Source organism: Bufo bufo, chromosome 6, assembly GCF_905171765.1.
Source record: "Bufo bufo chromosome 6, aBufBuf1.1, whole genome shotgun sequence".
Classification (NCBI taxonomy): Eukaryota; Metazoa; Chordata; class Amphibia; order Anura; family Bufonidae; genus Bufo; species Bufo bufo.
Window position 1 is genome coordinate 35163505 of NC_053394.1, and position 24741 is coordinate 35188245.

The following is a 24741-nucleotide window of genomic DNA, read 5'->3' on the forward strand; positions in this document are numbered from 1 at the left end:
ATGTTTGTAGACCTTTAGCTACAGACAGACTTTGTGAGAAAAAAAAATTACTTTTCTTTCATTAGAATAATTTTTGGCAGAATGTTTTTATGACAGCTGTAGAGTTGTATGTGGAGTACATATCAACCCTTCCGTTAGAATTTCTCAGCTGCAGGTGATATTGGGTACACACTGGTAGGAATCTGCTGCAGCAGTCTATGACAGAAAAACTTTAATTTCTTGCACCTATTAAAGTGTTTTTCTCATAACCAGAACCCCTGTCCATACGTTCCATTTGTTCACGTGAATTTCATAGAGGGGGGTTTGTGGCTCTGGACTTGCCTCTACGTGCTGAAACGGTGAGCCTCTCTGGTGGACCCATTTTTGTGTCCATGCCTTACCCAACATAGACAACTATTAAATATATACGCAACTGTCCCCAGCAATATCAGCTACTTGCTGAGGACCAAGTATGTGCGTCACTTACCTGGCAAAGAGATGGCACTCGGATGCACAATGGCCATCCCTACCCATCCCTTGGTTAAACTTGATGGTCTATTTTCAAGTGACCTATTTATCTATGCTCTAGGCAATGTTCTTCTGGAAACATTGAATCCTGGCATCATGTAGATGTGACACATACCACCAGCCTTACCATTGTACAGACAAGTGCCCCCTTCATGAAAGCGGTGCCCCTTAATGGCAGTGGCCTCTTTCAGCAGGGTAATGCCCGAACGCACAGCAAAAAACTGTCCAGGAACGTCACAATAAGATCACAGAAATCCACAGTTCAGTCTGATCAGGATGTCCTGGAAAAAAAAGTCCGATCTCCCGACATGTCTGTTTTAGCAGCTGCTTGCATTCCTTGTGCCATCAAAACAGCTCTCAAGGCATGGACTCCATGTGTCCATAGAGGTGACAGCTCCTTTTTAAATGACCTGCTGCTAATGTTTTGGTGCCAGATATTGCAGGACACCTTCAGAGGTTTTGTGGTGTCCATGCCTTGAGAGCTGTTTTAGTGGCACAAGAGACTGAACAGTTTTTTCCAACTATTACTACTTTAGCAAATTTTCCCTTTCTGTTTTTGGTTCCTTATCTCAGGAACATGGCTATAATGGAAGCAGAGGGAGCAGTGACACCCGGGACATAGCCTAGAAACCTCCTCTGCCACATAAGAAGATACCAGTATCATAAATGGCATATGATAGCTTGGGGGCCCTTACAGAAGGTTTTTGACTTGGGCCCAGGAGCTTCTAGTTACAGTTCTTTTTCTGACTCCAGAATATACAGTACAATTTTTCTTAATTTTTTCTTTTAAAAACCAATATATTACATTGCTGTTCTATAAAGCAATATTGAGCACTGGCGTTGGGCGTCTCTCCAGGACAGGCCATTTTTCTTTGCAGATGTTGGACGTGTTGTCTACCTCTCCCCCTCTTCATCTGTAGGCAGAAACGTGTTGTTCTTCTGAAGTCTAGATTACATAAGGTTTCCTAATGATTAAGTCGTGTACATTTCCTGTTTTGTGTCTGATCTTTGCAGAGTTTTTTATATTAGGTTTTCTCAATAGATTTTGGTGGAAATTTATCAAAGAAGGGTGTGTTTTAAAATATGTGCTGCCGGAGGATGCGACTGATTTATGATAAATCGCATGCATCATCTTAAATTAGGCGCATATTCCAGCTGTCTGTGTACCAGAATTAAATCTACGGCAGCTGTATTCTTTTATTGTGCCTCTAATTCACAACTGAGGTTTCAGGTTTCAGTGACACGACCAGCCAAGTTGTGTCCAAGCATGAAAGGTGTCTTAACAGTATTCCCCTCACTACAGTAAGGTCTGAGTAAGTTAGGTAGCAGGCCACCTTACTGACTACAGTGCTGAGCTGTGAAGATTTCTGAACCTTCTTGTCTTTCTCTCTCTCTCTCTCTCTCTCTCTCTCTTCCTTTCTGCAGATCATCCAGAGATCGGTGAGTCTGTGGTTTTAGTCCAGTCCTGTGAGGACTCACAACTAAGGCCTCGTTCACACTTCAGTGTTTGGTCAGTGAATTCCATCAGTGATTTGTGAGCTAAAACCAGCTTCAGGTCAAAACTACAGAACAGGTGGATATCTTTCCATTACACCTTATCTCTGTATAGGCTTCACTTCTGGTTTTGGCTCACAAATCACTGATGGAAATCACTGACCAAAACTAAAGTTTGAACAAGGCCTAACTCTAACTGAGCTAGAGGCAGACCCAGGATCCACACCCGAGCTTCCCGTAGGGGCAGTGCCAGAGTTGATTAACTCTGTCACTGCCAGACATTACCATACTGGCTATACAGAGCATAAAATGGCATTAAATAGCAAGACAAGCATTGAACAGCAATTTGCAAGTACCCTTTGGTGACTGCACCTCCCTCACTCACTGTTATTACATGGGGAATACAACTAATTACTAAGGCTACTTTCACACTAGCGGCAGGATGGATCCAACAGGCTGTTCACCCTGTCGGATCCGTCCTGCCGCTATTTCGCCGGACCACCGCTCCGTCCACATTGACTATAATGGGAACGGGGCGGAGCTCCGGCGCAGCACGGCAGTGCACTGCGAAAGGCCGTCGGACTAAAAAGTCGGACGAAGCGGCGGTCTGGCAGCACGGCGAAATGGCGGCAGGACGGATCCGACAGGGTGAACAGCCTGTCGGATCCGTCCTGCTGCTAGTGTGAAAGTACCCTAAAACGGACATGTCAGGAGAGGTGACTGGTTATTTTTAAGTAGAATTGTCATCACTACGTAATCTATGTGGGTTAGAATCCAAGGAAACCTACCAGTCAAGAGAAGAACCAGAGCCACCTTCGTTAGTTTTCTTTGTGTCCTATTACAGCTCAGTCCTAATCAAGTTAATGGGCTGAACTGCAATACTAGGCACACTCATGGTCTGGACACTGATGCTGTGGGGGTCCCAGGATTCAGAACCCCATCCATCACACCAATGGTGTACTCACGTGGAGGCCGACCACATGATTGCTATGGGGTCCAGCTTGAGGCATTTTCCTGTAGCCGACACTAAAGGGTGCTCAGTGCAAAGAGATTTTACAGCTTTCATTGAGTAAGTTCCCCTTACTTTGGGCAGGCAGTTTTATCATGTACTATGTGAAGGGAAGCAGGAGACATAGCTCTGTATGGGGAGATTGATCAATGTGTTTATGCCATTTATATCTAGCTAGGTTGGGTGGGGGGCACATTCCAAATATTACCTCTTTGATTACTTCTGTGGTGCAGTAACTGACTGGCTATTCAGTTGAGCATTAATCAAAATTACAGGCCAGAATCAGATTCTGGAAAATCATGTCTACTTGATGAAAAAATTCATCTTTAAAAAGCTTGATTGAACAACCTATTACTGTTATCAGAGAAAGGATGCTAAAGCCAGACATGCCGCCTTCCAATGAGTTCATCAGTAAGAAATCTGCCATCTCTGACCTATCTACTTTTCAATCAATTATTATTTCAGAATCCATTTTAAGAAATTTATGGTCTGGGTGAATAATGTTCCTCAATGATTGACCTTTCGGCAGAATTTTTTAAAAATTGTTTTTGCTCCAAACCACGTCCTTGTATTTGTTGGATAGAATTGTCCTCCAAAACACTCCTAAAGATGTCAATAGTGGTTTATCAACAACTGGAGCTCCCAGATAATCTGTCTATGAGGAATAGCAGAACATAAAGGGGTACTCTAATAGGGTCAACCCCTCTCCATGTGTCTCCATATGTGAGCGTGCGCACCTCCAAATTCTTCCCCAGCCTATGGTTGGCTCTCCCGGGGTGTATAAGGCACCTTCTCTAGTTGGAGGGTGTCTGGGTTTTAGGTTCTTAATTTCTAGCTAACCAGTGAAGGTTTGTTATTCTTTGTGACTGCATGTGTCCCGAACTCCTGCTTGATATCTGACTCTGATTCTACGCTCCCTTATTGACCCATTGCTTCCTGCCCTGACCTTGAACTTGTTTCTCAGATTCGTTTGTACGCTGCCCACTCTGACCTCAACCTCTCATCTGACTACGAATATTGCCTGACCCTTCAATTTTTCACCAGTGTCACTGACCTGCCCTTGGTCAGGTGCCAACTATACTGGGACTATTACAAGAGGTAGCAGCCTGGTAGATCTCCTGCAATGTAGTTCAGATTCCTGTATAGAGGTTGTGGCGAAACCAACCTCGCTACTGGGTTTTGGAGGGGCCTGGCTACTAGCCTCTTGCCCCAGGATTATGGGCCCTCTCATCAGCTAGGCCTCATTTGTTCACAAAGGACTTGGACTAACTTGAACTCTCACCCCCACCAATTAGACCAGGGTTCAAGTTAGTCCATTACATTTGGTAATTGTATTTTGTGGATTGCATCTCAGACAATGCTCATTGTGTTAGTTAATTGCGTCTCAGACAATGCTCATTGTATTTTGTTTATTGCGTTACAGACAGAGGGAAGGGGATTTTGTGTACAATTGCTGGCGAGGTTTGAATACTGTAAATGCATGTGATTGGCTGTTTTTACAAAACCCTGTGGGTTGTAACCTTGTTGGAAGATGTGTGTAAAATGCTTGTGTGTTAGAATAAAGTGGTTGTTTTTATACCTTCATGAAGTTTTGGCTCATGTTTGGGGAATGCGATAACTACACTCTTGGGGATTGCTATATCACAATACTCCCCTCTTGTAAGAGCTTGTTCATGGTTCCTGCTCTCTGGATGTAGGAGAGGTTCACCCACTGGAAGCTGAAGCCCAGTCTTGGGTCCAGCGTGGGTGGAGGACGGTGAGACCCCAACCAAGCTGCGGCGGTTCGTAGGGTCTGCAGTGCGTACGGTGTCAAGTGGAGTGCTTGGAGTCCTCTGGAAGCACTAGGAGCATCTATCGACGGAGGTACCCGGTCGGGGTGCTAGGCGTTCCGTTACAGAGGTTAAAGAGTGAAAACTAGGAGACTGCCAGAAGAACGCCCTAGAGATAGCCCAAAGTCAAACTGGTTACACATGGTTCATGCTTTACATAGTTAGCCATTCATTTGAATGGTTAGCATACAATACTACATTTTCCCTGCTGTATAAGAAATGTATGGACAGCCAGAAATTCCCCTGGCGATGATAAGCAAACTGGCAGCAATCAGCTGAGTCCCGAGTTGGCCATTTTAAAGGACAACCTGAAGATACTTGCTCCTCTTCAACTCTAGGCTTCACCAGACTAGGTCATTGATGTTATTGCAGAGCGTTGCCTTCCTCCTTCAGATAGCACAGATACAACTGAGCTTGGGTTACACTTTTAGAGTAGGTTCACATTTGCGCTTAAACAATCCGGCAATATCTACCAATAGAGAACAGCCTGCTGGAGTTCACCAGATACTGCTCTTCACCACCTGACCCCATTCACTATAATAAAATCCAGCAGGGATCCGGCTGCTTTCCGGCATAAGTGCATGCAACAGTTTTTGTCTGGCCGAAAGCTGGCATTTTGCCTATTAAGGAATTTATAACCCTTTGTTGTAAATCCCTTAATACTGTAGGTGATCAGGGAATACTCCTGTTATAGCTCCACATTGATCTCTTATAACAGCAAGGGATTTATTGGATAAAGGAATAAGGGAGATATAGGAGATAACAGGTGGTCTTCCATCTAAGAAATCAGACCTGGTGTGGTGAAGCTACGCATACTCGCACATGTACACCGGGACCTGAACACAACAATGGGGCAGCGGCTAACTGTCTATTCAGGTTATAGACTCATAGTTGTCCCTAATCACTGGTTTGTAATCACATGCCACCTAACCAATACAGTTTGTGCTGCCACCTGTGGTTTCTCGGCTAGTTACAGGACACCTTACTGTCGCTCAAGGTGTTTCTGTTTCATAAGGAGTGTGTAGAGACAGGGATGGACTGGGACAATAAAGTGGCCCTGGACTTCAGCCAGACCGGCCCACTGACCGGCCCACCGGGGGCGGAGCAAATAAAGGGGCGGGGCTCACATACATCCATTCAGCGGAGCAAATAGAGGGGCGGGGCTCACATCCATCCATTCTGCTAAACGGGGGGCGGAGCAGCAGTAGGGGCGGGGCTCATATCCATTTATTCAGGCGAGCCGGGGGCGGAGCACCAGGAGGGGAGGGGCTCACATTCATTCAGCTGCGCTGGAGGGCGAAGCAGGAGGCGGGGCTCACATCCATCTATTCAGCTGAGCCGGGGGCGGGGCTAACATCTCTCTTCAGTCTATCAGGGCCTCGCTGATAACCGCCCCGCCCCCGTCTGGTAGTGATGCCGCCGCTGCTGCGCTGGAGGGCGAAGCAGGAGGCGGGGCTCACATCCATCTATTCAGCTGAGCCGGGGGCGGGGCTAACATCTCTCTTCAGTCTATCAGGGCCTCGCTGATAACCGCCCCGCCCCCGTCTGGTAGTGATGCCGCCGCTGAGTGTACTGTGCGTGCAGGGGGGTCGTGCGGCCAGGGCCCCCTGATGGCGGCCCTGGCCGGCCCATAATTCGATCGGCCCACCGGGATTCTCCCGGTACTCCCGATGGCCAGTCCATCGCTGTGTAGAGATAACTGTCTAGGTGTGTGATAGCATCTGCTCTAGGGCTCGTGCGGCCACCCTCCTGATCGTAAACGTGCACGAAATTTAACGCAAAGTTGCATGAAGGTATCTACTGTATGTGTATAAAGTGGTGTCTACTTCCAGAAAATGTTTGGGGGGGAGTTACCGGTAGTATGATTGTTTATTTTTTATTTTTTGTAATTTAGCTTTTACTTGTACATGTGAGAACCGTGAGTTGCATTTTAGAAAAATTTACAAAAAATGTTTGTATATTCAGGTTTAAGAATTAGGAGGCAAGAATAACTCCACAGTTAATTATAAGTAGTGCTGGAATTCAATATTGGCGGTGTTGAGAAGAAAAAATTTGCTGAAAATGTCAATTCTAATGAACCTTTCATACTGAGAAATCATTTCAATTAGTGTGTTAACACCAATGTAAACCGTTCCTTATTATTATTTTTTCTTACAATATAAAAGTAATTTCCAAATACAAAATGTACTTGATATTTAATTTCAGGCACACGGTGAACAGACATCACAATTGTGGTCATACCTTTTTGTACATTAAAAAAACAAAACATTTTAGTAGTTTTTGTGAAATATTTTTTATAGTATTATTTCTTTATCTGCAAGTTTTTTTTATTGGGTAACCCTGAAGAATGTGGTTGACTTGTCTTCAGGTTTTATATATAAAAAAAAACATAATCTGCACCTTTAAGAGAAGCACCGATTGTCACTTTATATTGCACTGGTCACCCGCCTGTAGGATATCAACAAAAATTTGACCTGAAAACTGTAGAATGAAAATGTATAAATATTATATTTGTAAACTAGATAAGTCCCATGATGCATCATTTCCAGCCTTAATTTGAAAAATAGTGGCCACTATGGGTGAAGCTTAGTAGTCTCGTGACTTGTCCTGTAGGGAAAGGTAATTAACATACGGATGACAGATTTCCTGGTCAGACACAACATGTCATGCAGATACCAAACGCAAGTTGCTACAATCTAGTAACCATACTGTAACAGAGAGTACGGAAGACTCTTATAAGCACCATGTGAAGGTCATTCCTTACATTTTTGCCAAAAAGTTGTCCTCCTTTTAGTTTAACTGTAATTTAATTTTTTTAATTACTTGACTTTGATAAATGACTGATCTTCCAGATGCATCCCAGATCTCCATTCAGTTGCCAGTCTGGAAAAGACTATATCCGATGAACTAGAGAGACGTGGCCTGTCCGGTGTAATTTTCATGGGCAGGTTTAGGGCGCAATCTCCTTCTGTATGAAATGTTAATATCTATAGACCCTTTTTCTGGAGCACCATTGTAAACAGGTCTACACAAGGTTGTTTGTGAGTCTTTGCTGGTTCTCAAATTCTTCTTCTAAGTCTGCACTGTATGCATCACCTAAGGGGAGAAAATGAGAGGATAACGGTTTGAATTATCAACTTGGAAGCCCCGTTTACCACCATGGTTTTCTCAGTGAACAATTTTTTGGTTCCTAGGTGGGGCTCTTCACTTTCTATAGCAACTGCAATGTTTTTTTACCATAATAGTGACACTCATAGCTCCATGCACCTACATAATGGCAAAATGTTGAGTTTTTATCATTGCTTGAAGTAACTTGTTTCTAGTTTTGGGTCCATGAAACCACCAGACTGCAGTTTAGTGGGTTTTAGCACGTGAGTATCTCACAGTTGAAGCTGAAAGCAATATCCCTTGCGTCACTGTGTATACATCTGAAGCCACCGGACTCATCTCCCAGACACATCTCTTGTATTAGTGAGTTCTTTTGCTATGTAATTCCGAAACAGCCAGGCACCTTTAGAAAGCTAAACCCTGTGTAAGGACACACTGGTGGTTTAGTAGCCTCAAACCTAGTGATGGGTTCCCTTTAAACCTTATAAATCCCTTATATTTCATGAGGAGTGTTTCTGAAAATGCCTACAGTCACATATGTAAATTCTTGTATTCTAAATTTGGTAATTAAAATATTCACCCCTCCCAAGAAATATCATCACTGAATATAAGAGATTTGTTTTTCAAGTTGGGTTCCTTATGACACATACCACCTATTTTTAAACATAGAGGAACCTCAAAAGATGTTTTTTTTTCTCATCCCAAGGAGCTACTTCCTCTGTCTTTAGTAGAACTTTGGTGTGATGACAGGTAAAATGTTCCAGCACTATGTTCTTGACAAGATTTGTTGACTTCCTTGCCAGACCCCATGCCAACTGTCCTTGAGCTTACCCCACCTTATAAAAACTCATACTTCTTGCGCTGGCAGGGCATCTATCTAGGGCAGGGCTGGCCAACCTGCGGCTCTCCAGCTGTTGTAAAACTACAATTCCCACCATGCCCTGCTGTAGGCTGATAGTTGTAGGCTGTCTGGGCATGCTGGGAGTTGTAGTTTTGCAACAGCTGGAGAGCCGCAGGTTGGCCAGCCCTGGTCTAGGGTGTTGGCGGTGCAAGTTGGTAACAGGAAAACATTCTATTTTGGCAGCAGAGCCACTTCATATGGTGGTGGAGAGCAGGGCCAATAGCCAGCTGTAGGGTTGGTAGGCTTGGGCACGCAGATGTGTGTTCACTGAACTACATTTGGATGCATGCACTTCAACATAAATGAGTTGGTATGCATTACTCTTTTTCTCTTTTTTATTCATGTAAATAAAAGTTAAGTTTTATTTTAAATTCCAAGACGCTGGATCTAATGAAAATTTGTTACTGAAGTCTCTCATGACCCCAGATCCGGGGGATTCATCCGTGCTGCCTTTTTCCTCATATTGCGGGAGTGTCTGGATTATGCAAATTTAGGGTGAGCTGTGCAAATAAAATGTAATTCTTAGTTTTTTCTTGCCATTGCTGACTAGCCTTACCCCAATTTTAAAGGGTGGTAGGAACCTTCACAAGGATATGGTCTACATAGATGCTGCAGTGTTACCAAGGGAATTCAAGTCATTAAAAAGACATGGGGGCAATTATGCCTCTATGTATGATGCTTCTCCAGGCTAGAGCAAGCCAGCCTTCATCCCTCACTGGTGTATACCTGGGTTAAAAGGCATAGTTACCTGTGTGGCAATTATGCATCCATATACGATGGCCATCATACTTGCACCGACATCTCATCACGTTGTTTCTGAAATCCGATTCTGCTACTTCAAATTTTGGGTTCAAAATGACCTATAGATGATAAGGAAGACACGGCAGCCGCTCTATATTATTCATTTTACAACATAAGAAATAAAATTCTCCAATCTAGTAGACTCTATAGGAATTTCACCCAGCCAATCTGCTAGATGCATCGCACAAGCTAATATGGCCGTAAACCTTAGACCCAAGGTCAGCACATCCAGTATTCTGTTAATGGGCCTGTTATATATCAAACAGCTGCACGATGAATTGTATCTTTACCCCGATGACATTGTGGGTAATGACTATAGATTTATGAAGAGTAATGTGGTGCTGGAGACAGGGCTGGGAAGATAAGGTTTTTGGTCATATTTATTTCATCTAACTTGCAAACTAACACAAAAAATTCCCGGCTCTTTATAAAAAAAAAAAGTGATTTATTATCATTGGGGTTTCAGAATGGATTTTTACAAAAACAGAAGAGGTATTTCAAGTTTTATTTGAGGCTGTATTTTTCTATTCGTTTTATTGTTTCCTCTTTGTAATGGTTTTAGGTGTAATTCTTTGTACACAACTATGTCATGGATCTGTAATACCGTATTTGTAAAAGCCCAGACTCTACCGCTATGTGCCTTTTTCCTCATGGATTCTGTACTAATTAAACCCGAGGCTCCGTTTTTCTAATAAAAAAGCTATAAATCTCCTGCATATGGACAGTTTCACATAAATACATTTTTTTATTGATTGAATTACATATGCAATGTGTAATTGGTTTTAGTAAAAAATTCTCAACTGTTTGTCTTTTGCAGTCCACATGTATTCATATATAGAGATGGCCTTGCGTTTCGCCCGGCGGTCGTTTCATGGCAAACTTTGAGCGCTCGCGATTGGCCGAACATGCGAACATATGGCAATGTTCGCATGCGCCATATTCTTTAGCATTACGCCAAACTTTGACCCATGATACATCCATCAGGTGGGACAGGACAGTCAATTGAGAGGTTTCAGCATATGGACACACCCCCAACCCTATAACAGAACCCGATCTTGCAGCCAGTTTACATTCTGTGTTTTGCCAGTGTAGGGAGAGGTTGCTTTGTGGAGCAGGGACAGAATGTTAGGGACACCAAACGCTAGCTAATAGGGCCATAAAAGTTCTTTCAAGGACTTGTATAGGTGTGCTATCTATAGGTGTGATATACTGAGGGGCGTGATATACTTATAATTTAGAAAGTATATTATAGTGCATTTGTATTGTGCAGCAGTTGTGTGCGGTTCTACTGCAATACCGCAGCTATATAGAGGGACAAAAGCTATTGGAGTAACTAATTGCAACTGGTGTGATATACCTGTTGCCCCCCAAAAAAACTGATTGAGGGGTGCAATATACCTGCTTCCACAAAATACTGATTGAGGGGTTTGATATACCTGCCTGCACAAAATACAGATTGAGGGGTGCGATATACCTGCTTCCACCAAATATTAATTGAGGCCTGCGATATACCTGCTTCCACAAAATACTGATTGAGGGGTGCGATATACCTGCTTCCACAAAATATTGATTAAGGGGTTCTATATACCTGCTACCACAAAATACTGATTAAGGGGTTTGATATACCTGCTTCCACAAAATACTAAATAAGGGGTTTGATATGCCTGCTTCCATAAAATATTGATTGAGGCCTGCGATACACCTGCTTCCACAAAATACTGATTAAGGGGTTTTATATACCTGCTTCCACAAAATACAGATTGAGGACTGCGATATACCTGCTTCCACAAAACACTGATTAAGGGGTTTTATATACCTGCTTCCACAAAATACTGATTGAGGGGTGCGATATACCTGCTTCCACCAAATATTGATTAAGGGGTTCTATATACCTGCTTCTACAAAATATTGATTAAGGGGATTGATATACCTGCTTCCACCAAATATTGATTGAGGCCTGCGATACACCTGCTTCCACAAAACACTGATTAAGAGGTTTGATAAACCAGCTTCCACCAAATACTGATTGAGCCTGCGATATACCTGCTTCCACAAATACTGCTCTTCTCTAGGGAGTTTGGCACAGGGTCATTTTGAAAATGACAGGCAGAGGAAGAGGCAGGCCATTCCGCAGGGGTGGTAGCGGTCGGGCAAGTGCACCAGGCTGGAGTCTAAGTGGGAAGTTGGAGTAGGTGCGTGCGATTACGTCAAAGGACGCACCAGAGCTGGTTGAGTGGCTCACTCAGCCTTCCGCTTCTGCACCCTCCTTATCCTCTGCATCTGCACCCTCCTCACTCTCTGCTGTGTGCACCCCTAAAGACACCACCACCACCATAGCCTCTCTACTCGAGTCAGAGGAATTATTTTCCCATCAATTCCCAGACCTTACCGAACGCGCAGTCATTCTTGGCATCGGAAGAAGTAGCAACGGCTGCCACCCAGCGATCTGACCCAGTTCCCAGATCAGCCCAAGGAGGGTGGTCCCTGCTGTTGCTGCCTACTCCGAGATCTCTAATGTCAGTGGTGGTGAAGGTGACGATGATTACGTGTCGATGGACGTCACGTGGGTGCCCACAAGAGCGAAAGAGGAGAGGAGTTCAGATGGAGAGACGGAGAAGCAGATAGGGAGGAGAAGCAGGCAGAACTCGCAGTGGCAAAGGAGGCAAAAAACAGACTGCAAATGTATCTGGAGTGAGCCATCCACCATGCATGGTCACATCTTGCGCTCCCAGGACGCCGGCACATTGCTCCGCAGTGTAGGCTTTTTTTAACGTGTCAGCTGCTGACAATTGTGTTGCCATCTGCAGCCTGTGCTGTCAACGCATAAGTTGCGGTAAGCCCAACACTCACCTAGGGACTATCGCCTTAAGAAGGCACCTGGCCTCCCATCACCGAGCCCAGTGGAAGCAACGCCGTCAGAACCCACAAAGCCACACTCACGGCGCTCCACGTCCTGCCTCTTCTCCTTCTCTCTCCTCCCATTTGTCCTCCACTCCACCTTCCACCGTGCCATCATCGCGTTCATCTGGCAGAAGGCAGGCTTCTATTTTTTTAGTTGCTATCCTGAATACTTTATACTAGATCTAGTGCGGGTACAAGCAATTTTTTTCTTTTTTCTTTTTTTCTTAAAAACTATCCTGAGGATAAGTCTTTAAATCAAAAAGATGTAAACCTGACATGAAGGCTACAGAGTGAGTTGTCAACACATTTGTCTATATTAGTTATCATGCTGATACTGATTGTAACAGATATGTTTTCAGATTCAAAATCTGACCAATGATACTTTCCATTAGGAGGCCTTTTATCCAGAAAAAGGGGAAAAAGGAAACCCAGCTGTTAGGACAATAGCTATCGATGCTGTCAACTTACAGCTTCCACAGAACAAAGGGGTTACATACTAGTGCAAATAATACATTGTGAGTTTGAAATTCGCATACCCTGCAGCTTCTCTCTGTTGCCTGTCATCAGACACATATTGTGTTACTACAGCCTGTGTATGCATACAATTCAGATTACAAACTTCCATAAAGTGTAGCCTGTATTCTGCTGACAGCTTTGCTCTTAATTGTGAATTATACTAATATAATAATATCTGATCTAATAGTTTTTCCTACGTGTCCTCACTTTATGATCCACTTTTGGTTAAAATCTGCACCAAAAGAAAACTGAACATGGAAAGTCAGCCTAAAAGGCCTCTTTCACAGGACTGTTTTTTTTTTCCCGTTTACGGTCCGTATGCGGAACCATTCATTTCAATGGTTCCGCAAAAAAACCTGAATGTACTCCGTATGCATCCCGTATTTCCGTTTTTCCGTTCCGTTGAAAGATAGAACAGGTCCTATTATTGCCCGCAAATCACGTTCCCTGGCTCCATTCAAGTCAATGGGTCCGGAAAAAATGGAACACATACGGAAATGCATCCGTATGTTTTCCGTATCCATTCCGTTTTTGTGGAACCATCTATTGAAAATATTATGCCCAGCCCAATTTTTTCTATGTAATTACTGTATACTGTATATGCCATACGAAAAAACGGAACGGAAAAACAACAAACAAAAAACTGAACAACGGATCTGTGAAAAACGGACCGCAAAACACTGAAAAAGCTATACGGACGTGTGAACGAGGCCTTAAAGGGGTTTTCCCATCTCAGATAATGGGGGTATATCGCTAGGATATGCCCCCATTGTCTGATAGGTGCGGGTCCCAGAGGTGGGACCTGCACCTACACAGAGAGCAGAGTTTTCCGTTCTCTGGCCACCACCAAGTGCTCTCCCCTTAGTAGTGAATAGGAGCGCACTGCGCTTGCGCGGCCACCACTCCCATTCATTTCTATGGGGCTGATGGAAATGGCTGAGCCAGCGCTCGGCTATTTTCGGCGGCCCAATATAAATGAATGTAGGGTGGCTGCGCATGCACAGTGCACCCTCCATAACTTTCGGGGCTCTGTTCTCATCCTACCAATATGCCCCTATTGTCTGAGATGGGAAAACCCCTTTAAACTCAGCCCAAATCATTAAAAACTGTGTTTTCATAGAGACATATCAAATGTTTTGATTGGTGCAGGTCTGAGAGTTGAGAGCTCCTCTGATCGCTAGAAGGAGGAGAGAGAAGCACTTAGATAGCTTGCTGTCTCTCCTTGCTGCAAGAGACAGGCCCAATAGAAAATATAGGAACCCGTCTTGATTTGTGATGAGCGGCAGGGGCAATATTCGAATTCGCAATATTTTGCAAATATTTGGGGGAATATTCACCATATATTTGCGAATTCGAGAATTTGCAATTATTTTCTTGATTGCGAAAATCGACAATGTAATATGCGCGTGCAATACAGGCGTGGGTCACTGTTGCTACATTTTTTTAAGCTGCAAGAATCTTACTGAAACTGGAGAAAATGGTTGGCACGGCAGAACATTACAATAGCTTTATATGCAGATAGAGTCAAGTGCTCCAATGTATTCGCGATTGCGCAAATCGGCAATTAATGATGCGCATATTTTTGCGCAATACGTGCAACTTCACATTTTAGCAGGTCTGACTACATATTACTGATTGGTGCACTAAGTATTGTTGTGACATCACAGCACTGTGTCTGTAGCATGTATGTATGGACAGCAGAACCTATCAGCTACACTATATCAGGATCTAACCTACACGGACTATCTCCCACTAACTATCTGTATTATAGATATAAGCTAACTAACTATCTAATGTAATTACACAGTAAAGCACAGAGCACAGCAATGACACTGCTCTCTCTCTCAGAACTCCACATAACTACAGAAAATGGCTGCTGGGGGGGTTCTTATATAGTAAGGGGTAGGCAACTTTCCTATTGGTTGCTAGGGATGTTGCTAAGCTCAGACAAAGACATTGCAGCCTTCTCATTGGCCCGCAATCAAGAAAGGAGGTTACTGATAAAAAAAAAAAAAAATAGAATATTCGAGAATACGAATATAGCACTATATTCTAAATCTTCGCGAATTCTCGAAGTGGCGATATTCGCGATTAAAATTTGTGATATGAATATTCGCGCCCAACACTAGTCTTGATTGATTATTTCGTCTGCAGTGAGTAAAGGGGGCACTCCTCGTTCTAGCGATTGGTGGGAGTCTCCGCACTTAGATGCCCAATAATCAAAAAAAAAAATTCTCTATGGCATATAAAAAGTTTTTGGGGAACTCAGTGACCCTTTAAATGAGCAAGAAGACCCTCTCACCTGGAATATATAGTCCCCAGGAGCAACGTCTGTGATATCCACCCACTGGCAATCGATGTCGTGCCGATAGGTATCCCAGCAGCCCACGGTTATTCCTTGCTCACCGAAGTTGGCGCATTCATACCTCTTTTGTATTCCTGTATATTAAAGGCACAATTATATTCACACTATCCGAGACATGCAGCTTGGCATTTTATGATTCCCGAAGCAGACGCGTAGTATCCATTAGTTTAAAAGATGAAAGAGGGAAATGTATTCGTGTTTACAGGCTATGCATAAAATTATATCATCACAAAATATTAAAAGGTGAATTAAAAGTAAAAAAGAAAAGTACAGGTGAAAGTGCTGAGTGATTCATATTTATACAGAAACAGGAATTTTGCAACTTTACTGTACTTTATAATAAGGTACAAAAGAGCATAAGGTATATAAATTCTAAAAATAAAACCTTTACAAAAAAAACAGGCCCGTTACCTAACCCAAGCTTGTCACTGAATAACATGGTCATAAACCCTATGCAAAGAGTGGTTGCCAATCTGGAGGACTCAACATACCCATGTATTATTTAGTCACCCATTCGTTTGAATAGGTCCCTTGTAATACCACATTTGTCCTGCAGTGGCCACTGATGGAAAAATGTGTTGCCAGTTACAGCGGTGTGGTGATCACATCAGGAATTCCAGCAGACCTACGGTGATCAGTTGATCTTCAGCGAGTCCTCATTTAAAGAGAACGTTCACCTTGGTGGGCCAATACTGCGTTATAATGTACATAATATGTCCAAAAGTATAGGACACATCCACGTGTAATTGTTGAACACCTAACTAAAAAACCATGAAAGATGAAACTGTGCTACAAAATCTTCTACTTGTGTAAGGAGTCTTTCCGCTAGATTTTTTAACTTGGCTGAGGGGATTTACATACATGCAAACCCAAAAATATTTTAAGGTTGGGTCCTGCTCTTGAGAGATGAGGCCTAGTCCGCTCTCAGCATTATGAGTCAACTAAAAGATATTTAGTAGGATTGGGGTTACTGTTGTTCTTCAGTCAATTTTTTCCTACACCAAACCATATCTTAAAGATGTCCTGTACTTTATTCCTCCTCCTTTAAGCTTTACAGGAGGAGAAAATGGAGTTTAGTGGCTTCCGGCAGAGGGGCCATAAAGTAGAGGGGCATTCAACCCTAGCAAGCTAATTGTGGAAAAAATATACCTGAAATGGTCATACCCACTAATTAGAATGAGGGTCCTCATACTTTTGACCATGTAGTGTATGTACAGTGTAATCAGAAGGAGAAACTATAACTTAAAGGGGTTCTCCGGGAATAAATAAAATGATCCTAATGTAGACCGACAAAAAGAGCCATTATAACTAATGGAAGGTATTTGGGAATATATTTATAATTTAGTTATTTTCAGTATTTTGTTTTATTAATTCCTGGAGTACCCCTTTAAGGCACATATCACAGAGAAACTAAAAGAAGGGTTCCAGCACTTGAATGCGATTTCATTGCATAGTCTTTATTTTCAAAAACAGCTTCACATGTATGAACACATCCCTGCTATCCCGCACAATTGACGCGTTTCGAAGTTTACGTTCTTAGTCGTAATCGTGTATAACTCCAAGTGTCCAGGTTTAAATGTGGTTCTCCCTCCACTTCCCCCCTGGAAAAGGGGGAGGAACGAGAGGAGGGAAAACCACACCTGTCCCATCAAAACAAGGAGCTCACACCCTGTTCAGTGCTACATATATAATCAACAGACATCCACAATTAAAATATAATAATACATAAAATCGTATATATATATATATATATATATATATATATACAGTACAGACCAAAAGTTTGGACACACCTTTGTCATTCAAAGAGTTTTCTTTATTTTCATGACTATGAAAATTGTAGATTCACACTGAAGGCATCAAAACTATGAATTAACACATGTGGAATTATATACATAGCAAACAAGTGTGAAACAACTGAAAATATGTCATATTCTAGGTTCTTCAAAGTAGCCACCTTTTGCTTTGATTACTGCTTTGCACACTCTTGGCATTCTCTTGATGAGCTTCAAGAGGTAGTCCCCTGAAATGGTCTTCACTTCACAGGTGTGCCCTGTCAGGTTTAATAAGTGGGATTTCTTGCCTTATAAATGGGGTTGAGACCATCAGTTGCATTGAGGAGAAGTCAGGTGGATACACAGCTGATAGTCCTACTGAATAGACTGTTAGAATTTGTATTATGGCAAGAAAAAAGCAGCTAAGTAAAGAAAAACGAGTGGCCATCATTACTTTAAGAAATGAAGGTCAGTCAGTCCGCCGAAAAATTGGGAAAACTTTGAAAGTAAGGGCTATTTGACCATGAAGGAGAGTGATGGGGTGCTGCGCCAGATGACCTGGCCTCCACAGTCACCGGACCTGAACCCAATCGAGATGGTTTGGGGTGAGCTGGACCGCAGAGTGAAGGCAAAAGGGCCAACAAGTGCTAAGCATCTCTGGGAACTCCTTCAAGACTGTTGGAAGACCATTTCAGGGGACTACCTCTTGAAGCTCATCAAGAGAATGCCAAGAGTGTGCAAAGCAGTAATCAAAGCAAAAGGTGGCTACTTTGAAGAACCTAGAATATGACATATTTTCAGTTGTTTCACACTTGTTTGTTATGTATATAATTCCACATGTGTTAATTCATAGTTTTGATGCCTTCATAGTCATGAAAATAAAGAAAACTCTTAGAATGAGAAGGTGTGTCCAAACTTTTGGTCTGTACTGTATATATGTTGATCACACCATGTGAATAAGCGTATTTAAGTATTACTTTATCAGAAACTGAAAAGAAATACCGTCATTTCTATGCCCATTGGCTTTCAGCTTATCGCATGGTGTGAACAGAGGTAAAGTACGAGACACCATAGTCTTCCTACTTTTACCTTGTACACAAGACAAATGGCAGTTGCAATTTACTTTTTATCTAATTCTGTCCATGAACGTGTTTAATAAATATACATCAGTTCTTTTCTTTGATTTAAGCCCGGGGGCTGTCTGGTGTTCAATCTGAACCTCCAGCATGCTTCCCTTTGTAAAATACGTTTTCTCATATCCCATCCCCTAATAGGAACCACCGCTCTTTGATAGCATAAGCGCAGAAACTATGGGTTCGGCGGTTATGCTCCAAAATGAAGTGACTCGCTGCATTGGAAATACCTGTCGCAGATGTATAAGTGATATAATTCAAATGTTCTAACAATCCCGTTTTTAATTTCCTAGAGATGCTGCCCACATACCTGAGGTCACATTCCGAACAGTAGATTACATACCCTACACCACTGGTATTACAGTTGATATAACTTTTGATCGAGAATGTTTCAGTGTGTGCGGAGTTCTGGAAATTAGTGACAGGTTTGACATACTTACAGGTCTTACAGGGATAACTTCCGCATTTGGAAAAACCTATATATTTAATCCATGTAGCTTTAGTATTATTATTATTCCATGCAAAAAATTAGGGTGAAAGGGAGGTTGCGAGTGTGTTAGGTCGTCTAGTAACTACTCTGCAACCTTTTTTTCAAAACCGCATAAAGTGTATCATCTTCAAATTGAATAGGTATGCATTTTTGTATCATTTGCTGGATCTGTGTGAACTGGCGGCTATAAGTTGAAACGAGAGTAGGTTGATCTGAATCCCTGACTTTTTTATATACATTAGTGAATTTCTGTTTAAATAACAATTCCTCCCTCGAATTTTTGGATGCAATACCAACTGCCCTTATCAGCATCCAATCTGGGTTGCCCCGGTTTTTTAGTCTAGATTTAATTTGGATACATTCTTCGCTGAATGCTGTTGTAGTGCTACAGTTTCTTCGTGCCCTAATAAATTCACCGGTTGGAATCGCCTTAAGGGTGTATATAGGGTGATGACTGTTAGCTTTCAAAATGGTATTACCTGATACTTCTTTGCGGTATGTCTGTGTAAGAACCATCTTATCATGTATGCCTGTAAGTCTCAGATCCAAAAAACTTATTGAATAAGGATCATATGAGTGGGTAAATCTAAGACACTACGGATTCTCATTGACATATTCCAAAACGCCTGGTATTACAGATACACCGGTGCCCCAAATGAGCAACAAATCATCGATGTATCTGCCATAACAGACTATAGACTCCATGAAAGGATTATCAGCTGAAACAATGTATCTTTCTTCCCAATACAGATTGGCTAGGGATGGGGAGAACTTCGCCCCAATTGCAACACCTCGGGTCTGTACATAATATTGTTGCGTCATGACTCATGAGGAACATAGTTACTTCCGACACATAATCTATAAATTCTGTGGAATGCCTGCTGTACTTATGCAGATGATATTCAAGAGAAAGAATAGCAACATTATGTGGAATGATGTGTCTCGGGATCTGAGGACACACGGTGAGATGGCTATGGAACACACATTTAAAGATCTGTCATTCGAAGAACAGTTATCCGTCGTGTGTCTTACGAATCTACAATCTGAGACGAGTTATGACTTGTGTGAACAGGTGGAACAACAGAATTTTTAAATCTCTAATTCCCAGTTCTACCCTGTAAAATTACGCACAAGGGGTATGGACTTATTTCAGGAGATTGTAAAAAAAGAACTTCATGTGATTCATGTCCAAAAATCCTAGGCAAAATATAAATATCATAATCTTACTAACCCCCAGGCAAAGGATTTAAAAGAATTAGAACAAAACAACGAGCTTATAATAAAAATGGCAGACAAGGGAGGGTCGGTGGTGGTGCTGGACAAGGAGATGTATCACCATGAGATAGTGGTCCTGTTGTCTGACTCCACCACCTACCTTAAATTAACCACCTCAGCCCCCATAGCTTAAACACCCTGAAAGACCAGGCCACTTTTTTACACTTCTGACCTACACTACTCTCACCGTTTATTGCTCGGTCATGCAACTTACCACCCAAATGAATTTTACCTCCTTTTCTTCTCACTAATAGAGCTTTCATTTGGTGGTATTTCATTGCTGCTGACATTTTTACTTTTTTTGTTATTAATCGAAATTTAACGATTTTTTTGCAAATAAATGACATTTTTCACTTTCAGTTGTAAAATTTTGCAAAAAAAACGACATCCATATATAAATTTTGCTCTAAATTTATTGTTCTACATGTCTTTGATAAAAAAAAAATGTTTGGGTAAAAAAAAAAAATGGTTTGGGTAAAAGTTATAGCGTTTACAAACTATGGTACAAAAATGTGAATTTCCGCTTTTTGAAACAGCTCTGACTTTCTGAGCACCTGTCATGTTTCCTGAGGTTCTACAATGGCCAGACAGTACAAACACCCCACAAATGACCCCATTTCGGAAAGTAGACACCCTAAGGTATTCTCTGATGGGCATAGTGAGTTCATAGAACTTTTTATTTTTTGTCACAAGTTAGCGGAAAATGATGATTTTTTTTTTTCTTTTCTTACAAAGTCTCATATTCCACTAACTTGTGACAAAAAATAAAAACTTCCATGAACTCACTATGCCCATCAGCGAATACCTTGGGGTGTCTTCTTTCCAAAATGGGGTCGCTTGTGGGGTAGTTATACTGCCCTGGCATTCTAGGGGCCCAAATGTGTGGTAAGGAGTTTGAAATCAAATTCTGTAAAAAAATGGCCGGTGAAATCCGAAAGGTGCTCTTTGGAATATGGGCCCCTTTGCCCACCTAGGCTGCAAAAAAGTGTCACACATGTGGTATCTCCGTATTCAGGAGAAGTTGGGGAATGTGTTTTGGGGTGTCATTTTACATATACCCATGCTGGGTGAGAGAAATATCTTGGCAAAAGACAACTTTGTATAAAAAAATGGGAAAAGTTGTCTTTTGCCAAGATATTTCTCTCACCCAGCATGGGTATATGTAAAATGACACCCCAAACTTGGGACAAAAATTTCAATCTTTCATGGACTCAATTTGCCCCTCACGGAATACCTGGGGGTGTCTTCTTTCCGAAATGGGGTCACATGTGGGGTATTTATACTGCCCTGGCATTCTAGGGGCCCTAAAGCGTGAGAAGAAGTCTGGAATATAAATGTCTAAAAATTTTTACGCATTTGGATTCCGTGAGGGGTATGAGGAGTTCATGTGAGATTTAATTTTTTGACACAAGTTAGTGGAATATGAGACTTTGTAAGAAAAAAATAATAATTTCCGCTAACTTGGGCCAAAAAAAATCTCTGAATAGAGCCTTACAGAGGAGTGATCAATGACAGGGGGGTGATCAATGACAGGGGGGTGATCAGGGAGTCTATATGGGGTGATCACCCCCCTGTCATTGATCACCCCCCTATAAGGCTCCATTCAGACGTCCGTATGCGTTTTGCGGATCCGATCCATCTATCAGTGGATCCGTAAAAATCATGCGGACATCTGAATGGAGCTTTACAGGGGGGTGATCAAAGACAGGGGGGTAATCAATGACAGGGGGGTGATCAGGGAGTCTATATGGGGTGATCACCACAGTCATTGATCACGCCCCTGTAAGGCTCCATTCAGACGTCCGTATGCGTTTTGCGGATCCGATCCATCTATCAGTGGATCCGTAAAAATCATGCGGACATCTGAATGGAGCGTTACAGGGGGGTGATCAATGACAGGGGGGTAATTAATGACAGGGGGGTGATCAGGGAGTCTATATGGGGTGATCACAACAGTCATTGATCACGCCCCTGTAAGTCTCCATTCAGACGTCCGTATGCGTTTTGCGGATCCGATCCATCTATCAGTGGATCCGTAAAAATCATGCGGACATCTGAATGGAGCTTTACAGGGGGGTGATCAATGACAGGGGGGTAATCAATGACAGGGGGGTGATCAGGGAGTCTATATGGGGTGATCACCACAGTCATTGATCACGCCCCTGTAAGGCTCCATTCAGACGTCCGTATGTGTTTTGCGGATCCGATCCATCTATCAGTGGATCTGTAAAAATCATGCGGACATCTGAATGGAGCTTTACAGGGGGGTAATCAATGACAGGGGGGTGATCAGGGAGTCTATATGGGGTGATCACCACAGTCATTGATCATGCCCCTGTAAGGCTCCATTCAGACGTCCGTATGCGTTTTGCGGATCCGATCCATCTATCAGTGGATCCGTAAAAATCATGCGGACATCTGAATGGAGCTTTACAGGGGGGTGATCAATGACAGGGGGGTGATCAATGACAGCGGGGTGATCAGGGAGTCTATATGGGGTGATTACCACAGTCATTGATCACGCCCCTGTAAGGCTCCATTCAGACGTCCGTATGCGTTTTGCGGATCCGATCCATCTATCAGTGGATCCGTAAAAATCATGCGGACATCTGAATGGAGCTTTACAGGGGGGTGATCAATGACAGGGGGGTAATCAATGACAGGGGGGTGATCAGGCAGTCTATATGGGGTGATCAATGGTGAATAAGGGGTTAATAAGTGACAGGAGGGGGGGTGTAGTGTAGTGGTGCTTGGTGCAACATATTACTGAGCTGCCTGTGTCCTCTGGTGGTCGATCCAAACAAAGGGGACCACCAGAGGACCAGGTAGCAGGTATATTAGACGCTGTTATCAAAACAGCGTCTAATATACCTGTTAGGGGTTAAAAAAAATCACATCTCCAGCCTGCCAGCGAACGATCGCTGCTGGCAGGCTGGAGATCCACTCTCTTACCTTCCGTTCCTGTGAGCGCGCGCGCCTGTGTGCGCGCTTTCACAGGAAATCTCGGCCATCGCAAGATGACGCGTATATGCATCGCTGAGCGCAGGGCTGCCACCTCCGGAACGCGAATCTGCGTTAGGCGGTCCGGAGGTGGTTAAAGGAGAATCTCCTAACGCAGTGGTGGGCAACCTTTTTTTTCAACTGAGCCAAATCTCGCCAAAACCACGATTGAAATTTATTTTGAGAGCCACATTTTTAAAACCGAAAATACTTAGGATGGTACACTGTTTTTAGTTTCAATAAGTTTTTATTGAGAATATTGGATGACGCACTGTTATTTATCTGTGGATGACGCACTGTTATGGGGGATCTGTGGATGACGCATATATGGCATCTTATGTGTGTGTAAATAGTATTATAAAATTAGTGGGGCTCATCATGGATATTTTAAGCAGGGTTCTCCACCTTGATGGATACACCCAAACAGTAGGCAAGAAGTAAAAGTAATAAAACAGGCATGCACACATTGCACTGGCTCTGCAGTCAAGTTGAAAAAAAAAATAAAAAATTACAAAATAAAATGAAATAAAAATCAAAATACAACTAAAAAAGTACATATAAAAGTATGTGAAAACACACTCAAATAGTCCTCACTGGTACTGTTATATATTGACCTCAGAACCTGGCCACTAACTTATTTTGCTGGCTCCTAGATTACGATATTCCGCAATTTTATGTCCACACCCCCCTTTTCACATCAACCCTTTTTATGTCAATCCCACAATGTCACATTTCTCCCCCTCATGTCACATTTCTCCCCCCTCATGTCACATTTCTCCCCCCCTCCATGATGGCCATCACGCCTTTCTTTTTACCCTGCCCTGTTCACATCTCTCATTTCCATAGTTAGGCACACTTAATTCATAATCACCACCCCCCCTCCCATGATGGCCATCAGTCACCCCTTTCATTTGTCTCTCCCTGGCCCTGCCCACATCTCTCATTTCCAAGTTCCAGAGGCATATAGTTCATATTCATCCCCTCCCCCCCCTCCATTCCCCCCCAACCCTTCCTTTTTCTGTCACAGAAATTGAGTCCCCAGAGGCAGGCAGGCCAGGCCATTGCTACACCTACCGGATGACACGCTGCTGATTTGGGAGGCACAGTCTTCTTCTGAGGGCGGCAGACAGAGAGAGGATGCTGCCTCGCCGCCGCGGCGCTACACAGAAAGTCACGCCCCCCCCCCCTATACCACATGACCCGACTGGAGCTGTGTGGAGCCGGCCGCCGGGGCTGCACACAGGGCGCGCACTGACAGAGGCTAGCTGCAGAGTCCTGACTTTTGGGGCGGCCGCCCGAGAGGAGGGAGGGGAGCGGGCGCCCGGCACACAGAAGAGCCGCATTAAAGTGTGTAAAGAGCCGCATGTGGCTCGCGAGCCGCGGCTTGCCGACCACTGCCCTAACGGAATACCAACGGGATTATGTCCGGATTTTAGAGAAAGGGAGAGAATTGGGTTTTATTAATCATAAAGAATTTGAGTTCCTTAATGTATAGATGCCGGTAACACCGATTATACATGCACTCCCTAAGGTCCACAAAGGTTTAAATCCGCCTCCTCTTCACCCGATAGTTTCGGGCATTGGCTCTTTACTTGAGAGGTTGGCCCAGTGGCTGGACTCAGTCCTACCACCACTGG

General features: G+C 43.1%; 1 protein-coding gene and 1 long non-coding RNA gene across 2 annotated transcripts in view; one reads left to right on the plus strand and one right to left on the minus strand.

Moving 5' to 3' along the window:
- Positions 1-7851: 7851 nt before the first annotated feature.
- LOXL4 (lysyl oxidase like 4) overlaps positions 7852-24741 on the minus strand; it is a 94249-nt gene continuing 77359 nt past the window's right edge. Inside the window, exons 11-13 of the mRNA XM_040437145.1 lie at positions 15369-15505; positions 9597-9708; positions 7852-7935 (exon numbers count right to left, since the gene is read on the minus strand). Of these exons, the coding sequence (XP_040293079.1) occupies positions 7865-7935; positions 9597-9708; positions 15369-15505 (320 nt within the window). The 3' untranslated portion in view covers positions 7852-7864. The remainder of the gene's footprint in view (positions 7936-9596; positions 9709-15368; positions 15506-24741) is intronic.
- Positions 16868-18855, plus strand: LOC121004787. The gene is made up of 3 exons (XR_005779830.1): positions 16868-16970; positions 18579-18580; positions 18843-18855. It is a non-coding gene; the product is annotated as an uncharacterized LOC121004787 (long non-coding RNA).